The following is a 20,720-nucleotide window of genomic DNA, read 5'->3' on the forward strand; positions in this document are numbered from 1 at the left end:
CCATTTATAATGTAAATGTATATAACCATGATTTTCATCATCATATACTTTGACCAGCAAAAATTATTTTCTTTAATTAATGTTTCTTCAGATCCGTTGAACACTAATTAAGAATTCATGAATTTTTAATGGTTTTCGATGTTGGTCAAATTTAACCTAAGGATAACAGGTGAATGCAGTTCATTAGAATGAAAGGGGAGTTAAAGAGCAATTCATTTTTTTTTTTTAATGTGCAGGTTTTTTTGTAGCTAATGGTTTGATAATGCAACTGTGTATATGTACATATTTTTTCTTTCCACTTACACAGTATCATCAAGCTGTTGTAGGTTTGCATTGCATTCATAAAAAGTGCATCATTAAAGTTTGATTTCATTCTATTATAATAGAATAGTAAGTGTTAGTATTAATGTGTCAACACTCGACCCATAATACTAACATTTCTATGCTGTATATCTACATATTGTTGCTTCGTTTGCATCTTAATAATATGTATTGCCACAATATTATACTCTTAATCCATTACACGTACAATTTTAGTTGATCATTTATTAAGCAGTTAGTTTAGTAAAGATATGTAATATAAATAAGCTTTACAATAAATACATAAAAATGTGAATATCTTAACAACTAAACTAACTTTACATCTTTTACTTGCACCGATGTCGCAAGATGTTTTCTTTTACTTCTCTTTCATAGACAACTCTTTTTTTTTTTTCTTGCTATGTAAATTTGTTTAAATTCTAAATGAAGTGAATTTGAGAGAGAAGTGAATGTGATTGGCTGATCACTACTGATGTCACTGATTTTACACAGTCTCTTAGACAACAGTAAGTATCTATCTATCCTGTTAAAGGAGAACTCCGGTCAATTTTAACATTTTTTTGTAAATTTGGAGTGCTGTCAATACAGAGAACAAAGACAAAAATCGGTGTTGCCTACACCGTGTTATCCTCTTTTTAAAATTTGCACCCTGTTGACTTCAATGGGGCCAGTTTTAAACCTGCTTTTAAACCGGCTTTTAGTTCCGATTGTCGACTACTGTGGACTTCGACCGAAAACAGGAAATAAATACAAGTATGAGCGCTGGCTGAATTAACTTCATTTTTATTCATATCTTTCACATCTACTGCAGTCAGATTGACCCGCGTTCACTCTGAAGGAATCACTCACATTGGCTGTGCACTTGTAATGACACATCAAGGATGTTAAGAGACTAAAAGCAGGTTTAAAACTTGCCCCATTTAAGTCAACAGGGTGCAAATTTTAAAAAGAAGATAACACGGTGTAGGCAACACCGATTTTTGACGTTGTTCTCTGTACTGACAGCACTCCAGATTTACAAAAAAACTGACCGGAGTTCTCCTTTAAGCTTTGTGCTTGCTTTTCAGTAGAGCAGTTTAGTCTACATTCATATTAAAGTTATGATTAATGTCATGCACCAGGGTTACATTTAGATAAATACCCATTTGTTTAATCTTGGATGGCTAAAAGATATAGAATAGAATTGAATCACTAGCTTTAAACACAGGTTTCTTGGAATTCTAACTTTTTTTAGCAGCAAACCTGTTGCACGTCCTGTACCCCTCTCTTGGTTCAGTGATGTTTCAAACTCATGTTTCATTCAAATTTGGGAAATTTAGATTTAATTTGTTTTTGAAAGTTGTGATTGCATGGCAAGTGCATGAGAGTACATAAGGGTGTGTTCACACTTGGCATGTTTGGTTCGATTAAAATGAACCCTGGTGCGGTTGCTCTGTAAGTGCGGTTCATTTGAACGTGTGAACGCTGCCATCTGAACCCTGGTGCGCACCAAACAAGTGGACCAACACAGCTGAAAAGATGGGTCTCGGTCCGCTTCCAAACTAACTCTGGTGCGGTTCGAATGATATTTGAATGCAACACGGACCAAAGACATGTAAACAAACCAAAAACAGGCAGATGAGACCCTAAAAATGACAGAATGCTCACTGATATTGGTTTTTTTTTCTCGTCATAGTTGCGATGTTACCCGTCACAGTTCGGTACAGGCATCAGAACCGCATCTCCTCGCAGCAGATCTTCATTTGCGTGTGTGACAGAGGAATTCCTGATGCTTTTTTGACACCTTTACACATTTTATAAGCTCTTTACATGTTCTCAGCTGGTCAAAATACCATCATATGTACGCTATACACATACAATGAGCGCATTTAGCCCAGCACACAGCATTGTTTTGTATGTTCGGTAAGTTCAGTCACAAAATATACGTAATAAAAGCCGACCAATCAGGTTGTGAGTCAGTTTTCTATGAGCGAGGGATGGAGAGGAGGTGCGCTAAAGTAAAACCCCGCCCTCTATTCAATATTCTGTTTAACTTGGAAATACGTCACAACACTGGAGAAAACTCGTTGCAACTTCTGGTTCACGTGGACTTTAAAAATGCCAATGTGAACTCTAAGCGGACCTCGTTTTTTATTTTTTTTGGTCCTGGCCAAGCGAACCTAACTACAAGTTTAAACACCCTAAGATAGGGAGGTTGGAGAATCCATGCAAACGTAAAACACATGCAAGAAGGGTAACAACTTTTATTGTAATGTCCCTTTCAAAATTTCCATTTTAATTTGATCATGTTGCCTGAACTGAAAACAAAGCATTCACTTTTCATAATATTGGTATTTGTTAGGGGCAGAAACAGTTAATCATAAAATCGGTTTACTCAAACTAAAATCAAATCATACATGATCAGATGTCTACGAGATTTATGAGTCTGTATTATTATTGAAGTCTGATTGTTTAATCAGATTTATTAATCTAAACGTCTTACATTACTATTGTAAACTTAGCCATACATTTTCTGTACAAAAAATTCACATACGGCGGGATGAGCCAAAATGATTTTGTGGTAAGCGACAGCTTGCTACTAGAACATTCCTTTAATAGTAATGTTAATATATATTTACATCCTCATAACCATGAATTACAGTATTATCCATATATTTTTGGATGATTGTTTTTTTAATGGCACAATCTTTCCCATTTTTTATTCTCATTTGATAATGTAAGCTCCTGTAATCTCTGTTTTATTGCACTTTATCAAGCCGTCACTCAATAAGAGGGGCTATTGCCACTCAGACTGAACAGCCATTAGTGCATATAGTGACCGGTCATAAAGAGAGAACTGCTGTCCTGCAAGACCTGATTGGTTTCATACAAATGGCCTGAGTTGAATTTTTCCCTGCTGTAGTTTTATTGAGCTTTACAGTGATTCGCTTATCCATACAGAAAAAGATTTAGCATTTCCATTAATTAAACTTCTGTCATCATTTACTCACCTTTATGTTGTTCCAAACCCACAAAGGTTTTACCGTGAATGACTGGGTAACGTATGCTTTCATTGTATGGAATAGAGCAACATGAACATCCTCAAAAGGTTTCCTTTTGTGTGCCCACTGGAAAAAAATGGATTTGAAATGACACAAATTATGGTTTTGCTAAATGAATGAATGAATGGACATGATTTTGTGAACCATTAATTTACTGTAATTTAATCAGCAAACCAAAAAATATGCTAGCATTTACAGAATTTTTATTTTCTTTCATTTTTGTTTCGTTTTAATTTTGCTTTCTACATAACCAATCATTATATTAATTGCAGTTATTTTATATTGCAGTCATAGCAGCAAAGTGACAAATCTGCATAGTTTTGTGAGAAATTTTGTTAAAACCTTTTAAAATAAGGTCCCATTAGTTGATGCATTAACTAACAATGAGCAATACGTGTGATACAGTATTTCTTATTTTTTATGAACATTAGTTAATAAAAGTATAAATGTTCTTTGTTAGTTCATGTTAGCTCAGGTCCATTAAATAATATTAACATACAATTCTGATTTTAATAATATGTTAGAAGTTATTATTAATATTTATAGTTTAATATTGTTGAAGTTAACATTAACTGCTTTAGAAGTATTTTTCATTGCTAGATCATCTTAACTAATATAGTTAATTAATGTTAACAGATGGAACATTATTCATACTATTAAGAATAGTTTGTAATTTTAAATATAGCCTATTTTTTTTTCACATATATCATAGAAATATTTTTAGATTAATAGCATTATTTTTAATACAGTACAAAATCCTTGATTTTTTTCTATATGATAGTTTTTTTTCTCAAACAGTATAAATGGGTATTTTTACATGGAAACATATAGTTGCCTTTAAAATAGTGATGAAAATATCTGGGTTAAATGAGATGTGACATTTACATCCACTAATAACTCTAAAAGTTATCATATTAACAATGTTGAATGAACGTGCAAGACCTCGTCTAGTGTCAGCATTTGTTCAGTCCTTATTACTGAATAAACAGCAAGAGGGCAGCAGACACCAGCTATGGAAACCCTTACAGAAGATGTCTGCTGTTAATGCAATGTCTTGAAACATTGTACTCCCAAATTCAGATCCATTCTGGATCCTTCCTGTGTGCACTTTAAAGTGTAACACATGATAATTGAGGCGCACGAGTTAGGAAACAATCTAGCTAGAAGTGAGCTGGTATGTTTCATGGTGATGTGACTGGGTGTGTGTGTGTGTGTTCCTCTTCCTGTTTGTGTGCATGCGGCGAACGTGTGTGAGATGTGTGCTCTGGTCCTATTGGAGAGGAGGGTCACATGTACAGTAGAGCTGCACCGGTCCTGCAGATGCAGAAGAACAGTGCTGAGATAGACAGGGAACCCTGTGTCCGCTCTCCATCAGCGAACACTGCGCCGCAATGCACTCAACAACATGCCTGTTTTTTTCTTGTTTTTTTCTTGAACTAACAATGCACACTGGAAAACTCAAATCAACAGTGTTTTGAGGATCTTATCCAGAGCTATCGATGCTTAGGTTCTCCCCACTTGATTTATGGCCCTATCAACAATACATTATTGTAGCCTTGGCTTCTCTTATAGTTTTATGACGCCCGTCAAATTCTATTTACAGTCTGTTGCTGCCATTCTGTCTCCTCGAATTTGTAACCAATTACACATTTCACCTTTAAATTAACTACCAGGCAATGTAATTATCAGTGTTTCATGGCCTCTTCCTGTCCTATAGTCTATTACATGATGTTAAAGAGAAGTAAGGGCTGTGTTTGACCTCTGACCTTTGCCCTCATCAGGGTCAGCAGCAGTATGAAGGGTGGAGGTGGAGGGAAAGAACCTCCGGTGGAGGGAGAGATCAGCGGAAAGCGGCCCAAACGCAAGTGTCTGCAGTGGCACCCGCTGCTGGCCAAGAAAGCTCCAGACTTCTCTGAGGAAGAGGAGGAGGAAGATGAAGAAGAGCTGGAGAAGGTGAATGATTACTCAAACTGGATTCACTTCAGTGCATTAACACTGCCATTAGCGTGTGTTGCTCTTTAAAGACATCTGTAAAGTCTGAAGTCTGTAAAGACAACATGAAAATTAAATGAGTTTTGTGGCTTTTAGTTTATGTGTCTTAGTTTTGAGGTCACCTGTATGCTGGTGTACTTCTAAACATTGCCAAAATTAGATTTTAGGCTAATTCAATGTTTAAATTCATTGTAAAAAATAAATTTCATGTTTGGGACTTGTAAGATTTTTTTTAAATGTTTTTGAAAGAAGTCTCTTATGCTCGCCAAGGCTGCATTTATCTTTAATACGATTTAATAAATTATTTAATCTAAAATACAATAAAAAGTGTAAGATTGTGAAATATTATTACAATTTAAAATAATTCTATTTGAATATAGATGGCAAAGCTGAATTTTCAGCATCATTACTCCAGTCTTCAGTGTCATATGATCCTTCAGAAATCATTCTAATTTGATGATTTGATGCTCAAGAAACATTTATTATTATCAGTGTTGAAATATAATATAATGTATATAAATATATAATGTAGTTTAATATAATATTTTTGTGGAAACCATGATTTTTTTTCAGGATTCTTTGAATAGAAATTTCAAAAGGACAGCATTTATTTGGATTAAAATCTCTTGTAAATTATGAGTGTCTTTGCTGTTGCTTTTGGTCAGTTTAACACTTCTTTGAAGAATAAAATTATGTCTTTAAAAAAGATCTTACTGAACCCAAACTTTTGAATGAATATTGAGAGCTAAATAGACTCTTTACGATGACAATAATCAATAGCAATAGCTTGTAGCAAATCATGGTTCATTAAAAACTTTAGCTGGGTTAAAAAAAGGCTATTAAAAATAGACATGCCATTTCCATCCAATCTGTTTCAGTTTCAGAAATGCATCATACAGCAAAAAACAAAGCAGCTTCATATTGTCTTTAATGTTGCATCATTGTTGAATCATTGGACTGTCAGGCTCAGTCAGGTTTGTAGGATATACCACCATTTTGTAGCTTTGCAACACTAAGTGTAATTGTTGCAGTTTCCATCCATCTCTGCTAGAAAGTTTGCATATTTAATGAAAGAAAAATGCTCTTGACATCGTTTTAATTTATAATACATGTAAAACAGCAGTAACAACAAAAGTATGTCTATTTGGAATGATAGGTATGTATCATGTGCCAAAAGGAAGGACAAAAAACCGAACTACCTTGGGTAGTTTCCTTGTTATTCAAATTCTGTTTGCAAACTCTGGAGGTTCATGAGGAAACTTAAGTGGGTTCATGAGTTGACGAAAAGCTATTAATTAAGTAAATTATAAAAAAGTAAATTTTTTAAATAGATTTAAAATAAAAACATGGCTGAAAAAAAAAAAAAAAACTTTGGGAATTGCTTGGTTAATGTGAAGGGATCCATAGGAATGCATTGTTTCATTTTAAAGGGTTATTTCACCCCAAAAAAAATGAAAATTCTATCATCATTTACTCACCTTCATGTCGTTCCAAATCCGTAAGACTTTCATTCATCTTTGGAACACAAATGAAGATATTTTTAATGAAATCTGAGAGCTTTCTCTCCCTCCATGGACTGCTAGGGAACTACCACTTTGATGCTTCAAAAAGTTCATAAAAAGATTGTAAAACTAATCCGTATGAATTGAATGGGTTTGTCAACATTTTCTGAAGAGACTTGATTGCTTTATATGATGAACAGAAGAAGTTCACATATAAAAATGTATCATTGCGCACATCAGTTTGGTGAACGGAAGCTCAAGCATGTTTGCTTGAGGTGCGAGAACCATTGAGGTTTGTTCTCACGCGTCAAGCAAGTACGGCTGAGCTTCTGTTTATGTTATGTTATGAAAGTCTTTCGCTTTGGAAAAGCGAGTAAGTGATGACAGAATTTAATATTTAATATCATTCTATGGTGAAATATTGGTTGTTAAACTAGGTGTAGCTTTCTCCACTGTTGCTGTTGAAACTGACCAGGTCCTTGCATGTCTCTTTCCACTTTTTCCCCACTTTTCGCCCCAGGAGCCGGTGTTATGTACAGAGAGCGTAGCTCAGGAAGGAGTGTGTGGCGGGATAGAAGATGACAGTGAAGAATACTCCTCTGAGCAGCGGGCTCGCCGGCCCATGAATGCCTTTCTGCTGTTCTGCAAACGCCACCGCTCGCTGGTCCGACAGGAGCATCCGCGACTAGACAACCGGGGGGCCACTAAGATCCTGGCAGACTGGTGGGCCGTACTGGACCCCAAAGAAAAACAGAAATACACCGACATGGCTAAGGAGGTAAAAAGGAGGCAGACCACACACAATAAGTCCCTTGTTTTATTTTTTTTGTAGTACCTTGTAACCAATCACCTACGTGCTAGCAGGCTTTAGCATATCATTAACTATGACCGCTCTGAAGCAGTGAAGTCTCAAGAGAAATCCTGGTATATTTTTCTGTTGATGTGTAAAATCGGGTAGATTTAGCAATATAGCGGGTGTATGATGTATATTACGATGATATGATGAACTATGTATCTTTCTCCACTGACGTTCTAAATTGTTCAGAGCTTTTCTAAGGATACTGAGGCAGCGGTCAAACTCTGAGATGGCGAACAGGAACATGGTTCATGTAACATTAGCAACACACTATTAGCTGTTTGATAACATAGTCAAGCAAAAGGCTAATATTAAAGGGATAGTTCACCCAAAAATGAAAATTCTGTCAGTAATTACTCACCCTCATGTTGTTCCAACCCCGTAAGACATTCGTTCATCTTCGGAACACAAATTAAGATATTTTTGATTAAATCTGAGAGTTGTCTAACTCCTCCATAGGCTTCTAAGGGACTGAAACTTGCTGGCCCAGAAAATGTATTAAAGACATCGTTAATATAGTCCAAGTGACTCCAGTGGCTCGATCTTAAGTTTATAAAGCGACGAGAATACTTTTTGTGCGCAAAAACAAACAAAAATAACGACTTTATTCCACTTGGCCACCTCTGGTCTTTTCACGTAGTGTTTAAGCGTAGCGCGTCTGTGTTGTACGTCACCACGTATCACACATGACCAGCGTCGGCCAATAGTGAGCACTACATGGTGACGTGCAACACAGACACGCTACGCTTAAACGCTACGTGAAAAGACCAGAGGCCCAGAGAGAAGGAAATGAAAAGTGGAATAAAGTCGTTATTTTTGTTTGTTTTTGCGCACAAAAAGTATTCTCGTCGGTTTATAAACTTTATAAACTTAAGATCGAGCCACTGTAGTCACTTGTAGAGCTGTAATCGGGCCTTAAAAGTTCGGCCCGAAAAGGCCCGAGCCCGACAGAGTTTGGCCCGAGCCCGACAAGTACATTTTGATTGACAGCTTTTTAAAAGCCCGAACCCGTTTACAGCCCGACTGTCCAAAAGGCTGTCTATCAGCAGTGATAAGAGTGTCGGAGAATAGCGCGGACACGCGCTTCACACCGCGAGCCGGCACACGCACCACTCGGCGGAAAAGGGAGAGAAAGAAAAAAAGAGACTGCGCCGCACGCACACGTGAGCACCTTTGTCTTTCGTAAAAAAGGAGTAATTTATACATTTTTTAACATCATTTATTCATGACTAACGGAGGCTAGAGGCCACTTGGAAGTTGGAACAAATAAATAAAATAAGTCCTCCAGAGACCAGCCTCCGTTTCACCTCCTCAAGATCCATTTTCACGCTAATCTAAACACATCACCTGACCGCTCATTTACCACGCAACCCGAAGCGCGAGCCCGAGCCCGGCCCGAGCCCGTGTAAAATAATAGAAATTAAGACCGAACCCGACCAAACACATCGGGTCCCGTCGGGTCCCGTCGGGTTCGGGCAAAGATCTTCAGCTCTAGTCACTTGGACTATATTAACGATGTCTTTAATACATTTTCTGGGCCAGCAAGTTTCAGTCCCTTAGAAGCTTATGGAGGAGTTAAGCGGGTCGCACACCGGACGCGCAGCTCAGCGCCGCGCCGCGCCACGTCTAGGACAACTGTCACCTGAAAATCCGTTAGCATCAGCAATTTTCATATTTCTGTAAATAAATATAAAACTAAATGTATATTGCAGGACGGGGTTAAGTCCGTATATACATTAACTACGATTTGAGACACATAAATGTAAATTTAATATAAAACTATGTAAATGGCGCTCTGTTGCGCGGCAGGATTTTGAACACGGTCCTGAGCCGTTGCTGGGCGCCGCGGACAGACGCCGCCGGTGTGTGTACTCTCATAGAGAATAATGTGTTCGAATTTAAAAGACGTGGCGCTGCGCGGCGCGGCGCTGAGCTGCGCGTCCGGTGTGCGACCCCCTTTAGACAACTCTCAGATTTAATCAAAAATATCTTAATATTGTGTTCCGAAGATGAACGAAGGTCTTACGGGATTGGAACAACATGAGGGTGAGTAATTACTGACAGAATTTTCATTTTTGGGTGAACTATCCCTTTAATAACCGTTATGTGTCCGATGTTGAAAGGGCGATACCATTGTGCAGCGCAAGTTGACCAAGTGAATGTAATGACCAAGAGTGTAGAGTTACGTTTAAGTTATTTTAAGATAAGATTATTGACTACAGGGGGACTTTAAACAATTATCTAACATTAAATTACCTTTAAAAGGTGCTAGTTTTTGAAAGCCGCTAGAAAAGCTGTTAGTTTTTTACTCTTTAAAGACAGCAAGAAAAAAAACATATGAACAGGCTTATCTGTTGTTAGAAAGGATGAGAAAAATCACAAAGGCTGATGTTAATCTTACTGTAAGTTAAGTTAAGTAAGTTTAAATCTATTATTTGATAATGTTTTTGATAATTATATGTTCTTTCTGACACAGTACAAGGATGCGTTTATGAAAGCTAACCCTGGTTACAAATGGTGTCCTGCCACCAACAAGCCGGTAAAGAGTCCTTCCCACTCTGTGAGTAACTCCCGCAAGAAGGTCTGGTCTCTTCCCTCCAACCCTAATAAGGATCCTTCAGTTGCCAAAAAACAGGCCAAAACTGACAGCACACCCCAGCTCAACTTCGCCATGGCTGGTAGGAACAATACAAGCACCTGAATATGTACACGCATACACTACTGTTCAAAAGTTTGGGGTTGGTAAGATTTTAAAATAAGCCTTTATTATTACAATTTAAAGTAACAATTTCATATTTGAATGTAGTTTTGAAAAGTAACTTCCTGTGATGGCAAAGCTGAATTTTCAGCATAATTACTCCAGTCTTCAGTGTCACATCATCCTTCAGAAATCATTCTAATATGCTGATTTGGTGATCAAGAAACATTTCTTATTATTATCAATGTTTAAAACAGCTGAGCTACTTAATTTATTTTTTTGGAAACCGTGATCATTTTTTCAGGATTCTTTGATGAATAGAAAGTTTAAAAGAACAGCATTTATTTGAAATAGAAATCTTTTGTAATATAATAAATGTCAGATCAATTTAATGCATCTTCGCTAAATAAAAGTGTTAATTGCTTAAAAAATCGTATGAAACCCCTAACTTTTGAACAGTAGTGTACATATTCCTTCACTTCATTTCATGTCACTTGGTTTAACTGTATTGTCGAACATTTCTTTTTAATGCTGTGTTTATAGATCCCAATAAGATGGGGGGCCTAAGCATGCTGCTGTTAGCCGGGGAGCACGCGCTGACCGCCAGAGAGGTACAGCAACATCATTTTAATACATATGAAAATAACCTCTCAGCATAAAGTACCACATTTGAGTTCATTTGCAGATCAGAACAGCATCTGAAAAACACAAATACACCACAATAATAACATTTAGAAAAGATTACAGTGTAATTGCACATGTTAATTTACAGATTAGCAGTAGGAGCACAGTGTAACCACAGTCGAGTTAAATGAGGTTTTAAAACCAGGAACACAAAGAGGGCTCTAGATGAGAATAACAGTTATTAGTCTAGATCTATGTCCTCATATCTTGATGTGATTGAGACAAATCTGCATCATTCTGTACTCACGGCAGACCTCTGATATAATGAGCACATGATCAGTGCTCACGTAAATAGATTGTGACAGGCCCATCTCCACGGATACGGCAGCCGAAGCGGCCTGTGACTAAACAGACTGGGATGACTGTTTTGGGCCCCAAACTGGGTTTGTGTGCCATTAGGAGGTGCATAGACTTCATAAATTGTAGAGCTTTATGAGGCGTTCGAGACGTCAGGCTAATGTGTGTGTGTGATTCAGGGATGCGAGCTGTTTGTGTGTGTTTCTGTGGGTTCCTCAGACTCTCACCCCTGTTAATCCTCTGTAAATTCCATTTTGCTGCCACTAAGTGATCCTAATTGCCTTCGGCGCAGTGCATTTGTCACTGAACAGGGCCACGGGAGGTTAATACAAAACAAAAGGCAGCGCCTCCATGTTTTGCAGACAAATACATCAAATGTTTAGTCCTTTTTAAGGGACAGGGCTGAATCATTTCTACCTGTTGTCTGTCTGTAATGTTTGACCAGGAATTCTCTTCTGAGTCTCTCTGTTGTCAAACACAATCTCACACACGGGTTGATCCAAAGTAACTGTGCCTGGCATTAGTGCACTGCAAGTCGTTCCAAGTGAAAAGTCACTGCTAAATTAAGAGTAACACCCATAGACTGTAAAAAAAGATGGACGACGCCCCTTCGCTCTCTTCCATTGATGAGAACTGAAGCCGCCAGTGTCACAATATGGCGCTGACATATTGGAACTTGAGTCTGCGCAGTAGCGATCTCGGGACCAGACCTGCGCAGTCGCGAGCAGGAAGTAAAGCCGCGAAGTCAACGCTCCGCCCTCACTCTCGTCGGGAGAGTGCATTCTGCACACTTTTTAAAAAATTGACTGCAGTACGACAAGAGGCTTGTTAAAATAAAGTAAATACAATCTCCTCAGTCCTCCGAAGATCCCGAAAAAAATGTCCGTGGTGCTTCAGTGACTACTTCGCTCGGAGAACCTGTCAATCACAGCTGTCAATCATGACGTTACACCACCGCATCACGTAACTAACTAAAAACCAACTTATTTTTGAAACAGACACTTGAACTTACATCAGCGTGATAAAAACAACAGCAAATGAAAGAAACCACCTTTGGAAAAAAGATATTTGAAGTGTAATTTAATTGTTTAGTTGGTCTCGCGTCCCTTTGACCAACACGGGGAGGCGGGGCTTATGACCTATACTAGGACCAGTCACCAGGGGCCGATCGAGACGTTTTGGCTTCACTTTTCAGGGCTTGTGCGGCACGCTTGGTAACACCATGTCGACGTTGCTTTGTGTTGACGGACGTCTCTTTTTTTTTTTTTTTTTAGCGCTGCAAAGCTACACCTGCTACTTTATTTTCCCAGTTTGCCTAAGATCATAAAGTAATGCCATGTCTGTGAATTAGGGTTGTTGTCCTAAAATTCCGGATTCTTGTCCTAAAATAAAAAAAATTATTCCGCTTGTCGATTCCTGTGCGCGCATTGTAATGTGGTTTTAAACCATTAAATATATTTTATATATATTCAAATATGTTTTGACTGTTACATAAAAAATGCACGGCAGTAATACATATATATATATAAATATAACATAAAATGAATTAATTACATAATAGGAATAGGAATAATTGATGATTGTGAAATTAGGGTTAGGGTTGTGAAATTGAGAAAAGTGAATTGATTTCTGACTATTCATTAAATTCACTATTTAAATAACTTTTAACCATTATATCAAAGCCAGTTCATGTTTCTAGGCCTACAAATGTATACATTTTTTGTTTCAAAATTTGTACAAAATGTAACCATATGTAGCAAATACATGATATTATTTAATATATTTATTTATTTAATGTACAGTGTATTATTTAATATATTTTAAATATATTAAAATATGTTATATATTAAATATAATTGAAAAACTGTATAATTATAATAATCTTTATTTAAAATACTTATTTTTAAAATCACATTGAATGCAAAGTATACATAATTACTTACCTGTTTTACTGTGCTGATGTCTACAGTAGTTTCTGAGGTGACATGCAGCAAGTTTCCAGTGTAGACACCTCAAGCTGTCACATTGTCACTTCCTGTTTAGACAATGTAATTGATGGGTATTTTTTATTTTATTGAATCTACCTGTGGCTTTTCCATCAAGCTGTCAACAGAGGGAGGTGTTGAGTTGTAAATGTCAGTGTTGATTCAAGATTGTTCTGCTTTACTGATTTCATGTTCATGCTTTCATTTTAGATTTCCTCCAGCTCTTCCCAGACTGGATGCACAGATGTTGCTAAGCACACTGGGAAATCAGCCCTTTTCCAGCTGGCTGAGGTGAGACCACCTGAAGACTTGTCAGTTCTTAACAACAGACCCTTAAAAACCTCCTTAGCAGTGAGACGTCTCAGATATGGATGGTTGGCTGTGTGCGTCCAAATGACTTGCTTAATGATCTGAATGCATTTTGTTGACACTCCTTACTTTTTCTCATTAGATTTCTTCCAGTCCAGTGCAGCCTGCTGGAGGAAGTAAGAACGCTGAGGACACAAGCTCTCTCACACACGTAGAGGTGAGGGACAGTCAAGTATAGTTTTGGACACCTTAAGTATAACAAGTGCTACAGTAATGTGGAAGGTTTTGGTTGTCTTGTGAGGTTAAAATGGCATCCCATTCCCAGCACTCATTTGGTTTGCTTTAATGTCCTTCTTAGGCCTCTGGACCATCCCAGCCAAGCTCACCAGACCTGCCCAAGAGTTGTGTTAAATCACCCCTGTTTCAGCTGGCTGAGGTACAGTTATAATAAACTCTCTCTTAAGCCCCTTTCACACAGAGATTCCGGAAAATACGCGGATAATTTGACCCGGGTTCGTTTGATTTTGGTTCATTCACACTGCCAGTGATTTTCCGGAATCAGAGAGTGCGTTCACACACAACCCGTAAAAATCCTGTAAAGACACGTGACATCGATGTGACTTGTAATGTCTCAGCAGTGTCTTAAGTTTGCTTATGAGCTGCGATTTTTCTCTCGAGAAGCCACGTTTGTGCATTTTTTTTCCTCTGATTCGATCATAAACTTGCGCATTACGTAACGTTTCACAGTTGGCGAACGATCCCGGCTTCAGCGTCATCTACGACACTGCATTATTACGGCTTTTGTTCACACAGCACGCGTTCCGGGACTGAACACGGCAATGTTACTAGGTCCCCAACCCGGCATCGATGCCGGCATCAATCCCGGATCATGTTTGCGTTCACACAGAAGGCGATCTGGCAATTTCCCGGCAATTTGCCGGGATCATCGTGCTGTGTGAAAGGGGCTCTAGAAACTCCATTTCCAACCCCCCGCTGTCCATCCCACCCTGAATGTCATGTGGCCCACCTTACATGTTAGAGCTGGAGCCAATCCTGCTCCATCGAGCTTATTCTTAAAGCTACAATAGGTCATTTCTTTCACCGCTAGAGGTTGAGAACCTCTTACAATAACAAAGGCGTAGATTGATGACGCAGTGAATAAGCGGAATCATGGAACTTGTCGTCATGCCGATGGATCTAATAATGTTTATGGATGAGTGAATACATGACTGTGGTATGAATCAGGTCCTGATTGCTAATGAGAGACAGATATCAGCGCCGCACGCGAGTCCTGCGGATATAAAGGAATAAGGACATTTCATTCTACCGAACTACACGCAAGTGCTGAATAATACTCACACAGGTCAGTTTATTAGACAAATGAAACGTGTGAGGTAACGCAGCGCTGTTTCACTTGGTCTACACTATCACACTAAACTGCATTTGAGTGTGTTGAAAGTTATAATGTTATTCGCTGTGTTAGTTTGTTGGCTGTATGAGACTAGCAGGAAGCTAGATCAACATTAGAATAACATACTGATCATATTCTAACATTTCATCATGTTGAGCTATATATTTATGTACATTTGCTCACCTGTCTAATAAAGTACATGCAAGAGCGGCGTCTCTGTCAAGTCCAAGTTTGTCGCGGACGTGGAGCTCTCGCCGTCTCGAAAACGCCACGCTAATATTGATCCTCGTTTTATTTCTCCTTTTGTCCCAAAGTCTGCTCGCCATGGTCCATAATGTTTGAACGAAACGACTACAGCGTGAGCGTGCCGCTAAACATTACGCAGTTGTCCACGTCTGTCGCCATGGTTACTATGGCAGTACAAGCGGAAACCAGGGATAGCGCAGATATTACGTCATCGACAGGCGACAAGTTACAAGGGACGGGCACTATTTAAAATTGTGAATTTCTCTTAATTTAGACATTCTTGGAAACATTTAGGATAATGTAACCACACAATTGAAAGAAATATATTACACTGTGCAAGTGGTTTTTGGATATTTTGATACAAAATTCTTACATATTGTACCTTTAAATGCATTTTGGGGTGTTCACATTGACTGCAATTTCATTTTCAAAGTCATTTATTTGCTGAATTTATACAGAACATTTAATTGAGGTACGTTTAAAAAAAAAAAGAATACAATACAAGAATACAATTTTCCTTCAAACTCATTGTGAATATTTTATAAATCATATGTGAAATATTTTTTTAATCATTTAGTTTTGTTATCAAATACTTATACCGGAAATCTTAGCTAAAAAACTTCTGCCTTTTTACCCCACAACTGGGAAAGATAGTTGTTTGGTTGTTTGGTTTCAATTAGTAAGCAAATATTCTGCAGTCAATGACCACAGCAAAAACCATCAGTAACCCCTCCTGAATTTCCAGTTTGTTTTCATCACTTCTCATTATCATCATCATCGTTAACTGGAAAGAGCTGATCAGAGTCAGCTGATTTTGTTTGGTTTGAAGAATTTGAGTAGTTTGCACTTAAACAGTGGCACAAAACGTGACACATGAGGGTGGTTGTATTAGGAAGTGTTGTAGTAATTAAAATAAAGCTGAAATAAAATAAAATGTAATACATTTTAGATGAAAAGCTTAAAATACTTAAATGGAGATTGTAAATGTTGACTTGGCAATTAACTGACAAGTTGAATTACTAAATAGAAAAATAAAATAAATTTAAGGCTATATAGAAATGTTAAAAATAACAAAGTATTATTAAAAATAAAACAAGAAATATAAAAAAGAAAGCAGCAAAATTACTAAAAATGAAAATACAAACAAAAAATAATATGAAAATGAAATGAAACTAAAAGCTAAGCCTAATTCAAAATATATATACAACTATAACAGCATATGCATAATAGTAAAATAACACTGCTATTGGGCAGTGAACATTAATTTAATTTTTTTAATGAATATTTCTTCTGACAGAATTAAAAAATTCCATACATTGAATAAGGGTCTCAACAAGTCATATAGAAACCAGAGTATCATAGAGATAGGGATCTTTTGACTTTGGCCAGTAAGCATCTAACAACAACAATACCCTAGAAACACCCTGGCAACCACCCTGAACACTGTAACACCATGGCGGTGAGTTTTGCATGTTCAAGCTCCTCTCACGTTTTCTTTAGAACATGTAAAAAATGATTTAAAATGCCTTTTACTTAAATACAATTTAAAATGTATTTTACTTGAATGCCATTACAGCATTGTGTAGGGGTGTAACAGTACATGTATTCATCCCGAACTGTCACAGTACGGACTGCACATTTCGGTCCATACAGTCAGACAAAGAATACAGTCAGTCACAGGCGATCCACACCCCAATCCAGAAGGGGGCGTGCGGTAAGGCAACACTCTTTGCTAACCGCCATAACAGGATAAAGAGCAGAAGAAGAGACGATCTATGCACTAACCCAAACCAAGAGTTTAGATGGCATGCAAGAGTTTCCATTAATTTTTTGTGATGCGCTCCACTAACTTCACAGAAAAGGAAACCAGGATGGCATAAAGCGGCATCCTGTTTGTTTTCTTTATTTTTCAAAAGCACAATGTTTTGTTTTATTGTGTGTATACTCAAATAAAAATAGACCCTTTTCAGTTTCGAATGATGTCTTGCTCTTATCTGTATGAGCATAAATGACAGAGTATTTTAAGTTGTTTCCGCTGTTCTAATAAGACAAAATCCTTTGGCATTGTGCCGATATGTGTCGTGGAAGCCGAGTGATGAAATACGCGTGTCCTGGGAAGCCTCAGGTGCCGCTTCACTCGCTTTCCTCATGGAAAGGTGAAGCAGGCTCTTTTTCTACTCCTCGCTCATCTTTCCGTGATTTCTTGATAGAGCGTAATATTGAAATTTGTGCATCCGCCATTGTCACCGCATGTTAATGAACTCTCATGCTCAAAGAAAAAAGAACGTTTTATTTTTCATTATTCTATTTATTTTGTACTTTTAGAACACAAGAGATGCTTTTCAGTTTTGTAGCTGAATTTTTTTTTTTATCAGCCCTAAAAAAAAAAATTTGACCTGTACAAGAGTGCATTTTGTTTACAGCTTAAAAGACTAAAGGACCAAATGTACCAACCACCTCAGGGGGGACTAAATGTCGCTAAGTGGAACAAACTGTAATTTGCACTACTGTCTATTTAAAATTAATAAAAAAAGAAACCTAGCTTTGGGGATTTGTTGCTTTTTCCTGTTGTACCAAACTCATATCAAACCGTGACCCCAAAACTGAGTTACGTACCAAACCATGACGTCTTTTTGCTGTTACACCCCTAGCGTTGTGATTTTATCCAGAATCCTCAATAAATGAGCAGTATCAATTTTTCCCTAAACAAACTCCATATGTCTATGTATATTCCTCTCTGTGGGTGAATATTGCACTTGTTATTGGTCTTAATATGCATGTTTGGTTTGTCTCTGTAGCAGATCTCCTCCAGTAGGTCTCAGTCAGCATCTGAGGGGAGGCAGTGCGGCCAGTCGGCTCTTTTCCAGCTCGCTGAGGTACATCACCAACCCATAATCACTGCCCCGGGTTACACAGACACAAGACTGGGGATGAATCTTATGCTACATACAGTATTTGATGTTATAGTGCAGAATTAAAGCTCAGTGAGGCAGTGGCTGGTGTTGACCGGTTAGCATGGACTATGGCAGGCAATGTTATGTAATAAATCCTTGGAGAGTTTTGATGTGTATGCTGCCACCTGGTGGGTATTTATATTTTTAAGTTAACAAAATTGACCCTAGTATTTTCTTAATACATGTTCCTACTTTGAATGATTCATCAGTACACATTTCCCAAAAATGTTAATGTAAAAATCAAAATGTACAAAAAAAAAAACCTGAAAAAAAAAGATTTAATAACATTTATACCTCAATATAATAAATAAAAATAATATATTTATTTTAAAAATACTAATATTTGTTTTTTAAATTATTTATCAAATATATAAAAATGTTTGATTTTGATTTAATTTACAAATATTTTTAAAGCAAGATTTTTAAACATTCTACCAATTAAACACTTGTGTTTATGAAGTGTCTGCTGAAAATGAGTTTTAATGTTTAAAACAAATTTTCCATAAGATATTAATTGGACTAATTAGGCTTTACCCTAACCCAGTAAGCACCCTAGCAACTGCATAGCAACCATCCATTTTATCAAAATGTTCTAAAATAACTTGAAACAACAGATTGCTTAATTTGTATACTTCTCCTTTAATAAATGTATAGTTATTTATAAAAATGTATTTTTTGATTGATTTTATTTTCTAAATTGAAATTATATTTAGATTTTAAATCTATTATTATTCTAAAATATTATTTGATTATTATATTATATTATAATTTTTAATTTCTATTTTTCTACTTTAAAGTAAACAATACACCAGTTGAACACTTGTATTAAAAAACGATTTGATGAAAAGGAGTTAAAATATCTTATTATCTTTCAGTACCATGTTTAAAGTACCATGATTCAATTTCTTTTATATTATAATTTTATTATTAAAGCAGGTACAAATTATACCATTTGAGCAAGTATAAAAAAAATAAGATTTTAAGGATTTGCTGAAAATGAGTTTTATATCTTATGATTTTTTTTTTTTTTTTTTACGTGTTTAAAATACTGAATAGGAATTTAATTTGTGATAATGTAGAAACTACTTTTCATCATTCAGAAATGACTAATAGATCAAATGAAAGGCCCTACATTTTTTCCCAATTTAATAAGCCAAGTTTCACTTAGCAACATGTCACATTATGAGTAAAATGAGGAACGGCCTTCAGGCAGCTGATATGTTGCATGATATCTAATAGCCTGTAAGACATGAATATCCATGCCAGAGGTCATTTTTATCACAAAGCTCCATAACCTGATGTCCTTCTTTGTTTATATAGATGTGTTTGGCCTCTGAGGCTGAGAAGATAGAAGCTCGATCCTCCCAGCCCTCTGGTGGTTCCTCCTCTCTCTGTGCTCAGCACAGCTCAGTTAGCACAGCCATCCCAGACCAAGAAGAGCAGCGGGACGCTCCAGAACTTCCTCTCACCACATCTTCATCCTCTACCTCTGGCTCCACCTCATCCTCCCCTACTGACGCCATCCCATCTGACATCAGCCCTTGTAAGACGCAGAAGAAGAAGAAAAAGAAGAAAGAAAATAAAGAGTCTGACGAAAATCCTCCATCGCCCAAAAAGGCGAAGAAGCGCCAGTCGTCTGAGTCGGACCTGGACAGCGTAATGTTCACCATTGAAGCGGTCGCAAAAGGTACTTGGGGCTCAGAAGAGACACCCAAGAAGAAAGCTCGTCCCTCAGAGAGTGAAAGCAGCCCCTCTACGGACCAATCTCCATCTGTGAAGAAGAAAAAGTCTAAACCGAAAAAACAGCTCAAGTTAAAAGACGACGCCACAGAAGAAGAGGAAGAAGGGGACGAAGAGGCTAATAAGCCACAGGATGTTGAGATGAAAACTGAGGAAGCTCCTTTGACCCCTAAAGCTGAGGATGAGGATGAACCAGACTTGGAGGTGGAGCCCCCTAGTGGCGTGGAGGACATGGAACCACACTGCTCTCCTCTGCAGCCAACAGAACTGGAGGAGAAAGACACAGACACCAAACCACCTCAAACCACACAGGAAGATAAAGACCTGGAGGTTAAGCCAGAGAATTGTGGGTCCAGAAAGTCTGAGCGAAGCTGTAAAGGAGCGCTTTATAAGACTCTGGTGTCCGAAGGGATGCTCACATCACTGAGAGCAAATGTAGACAGAGGTAACGTGCTCACACACTCCTCCCACAGGTTCTTTTCCTGTTAGTTGATTGTCATACTGACTGGATTTGAAACTCATTGCCCACTAGTTCCAGCTGATCATGTGGAGCAAATGGTTGCATGGAAAAAAACATACTTTCTTAACATATTTATCGCCCACATGCTATTCTGCAGAAATGAAAAAAAAAAAAAAAAAAAAAGTGTTTAAATAGTGTTTTCCGAGTACCATTTCATTGACTTC

At 37.5% G+C, this 20,720-nt stretch overlaps 1 protein-coding gene across 12 annotated transcripts in view; it reads left to right on the plus strand.

Moving 5' to 3' along the window:
• bbx (BBX high mobility group box domain containing) overlaps window positions 1–20,720 on the plus strand; it is a 32,618-nt gene that overhangs the window by 7,937 nt on the left and 3,961 nt on the right. For 6 of the 12 annotated variants that reach the window (XM_079861821.1, XM_079861823.1, XM_079861822.1 and 3 more), the window contains 9 exons: window positions 5,144–5,315; window positions 7,377–7,634; window positions 10,189–10,390; window positions 10,954–11,021; window positions 13,587–13,667; window positions 13,828–13,902; window positions 14,044–14,121; window positions 18,141–18,218; window positions 19,617–20,481. In XM_079861821.1, coding sequence (XP_079717947.1) covers window positions 5,157–5,315; window positions 7,377–7,634; window positions 10,189–10,390; window positions 10,954–11,021; window positions 13,587–13,667; window positions 13,828–13,902; window positions 14,044–14,121; window positions 18,141–18,218; window positions 19,617–20,481 — 1,864 coding nt within the window. In that variant the 5' untranslated portion in view covers window positions 5,144–5,156. The remainder of the gene's footprint in view (window positions 1–5,143; window positions 5,316–7,376; window positions 7,635–10,188; window positions 10,391–10,953; window positions 11,022–13,586; window positions 13,668–13,827; window positions 13,903–14,043; window positions 14,122–18,140; window positions 18,219–19,616; window positions 20,482–20,720) is intronic. The other 6 variants (XM_079861827.1, XM_079861825.1, XM_079861828.1 and 3 more) reach the window with 3 other exon arrangements.

This window comes from Squalius cephalus (genome assembly GCF_949319135.1).
Source record: "Squalius cephalus genome assembly, chromosome: 24".
Taxonomy (NCBI): Eukaryota; Metazoa; Chordata; class Actinopteri; order Cypriniformes; family Leuciscidae; genus Squalius; species Squalius cephalus.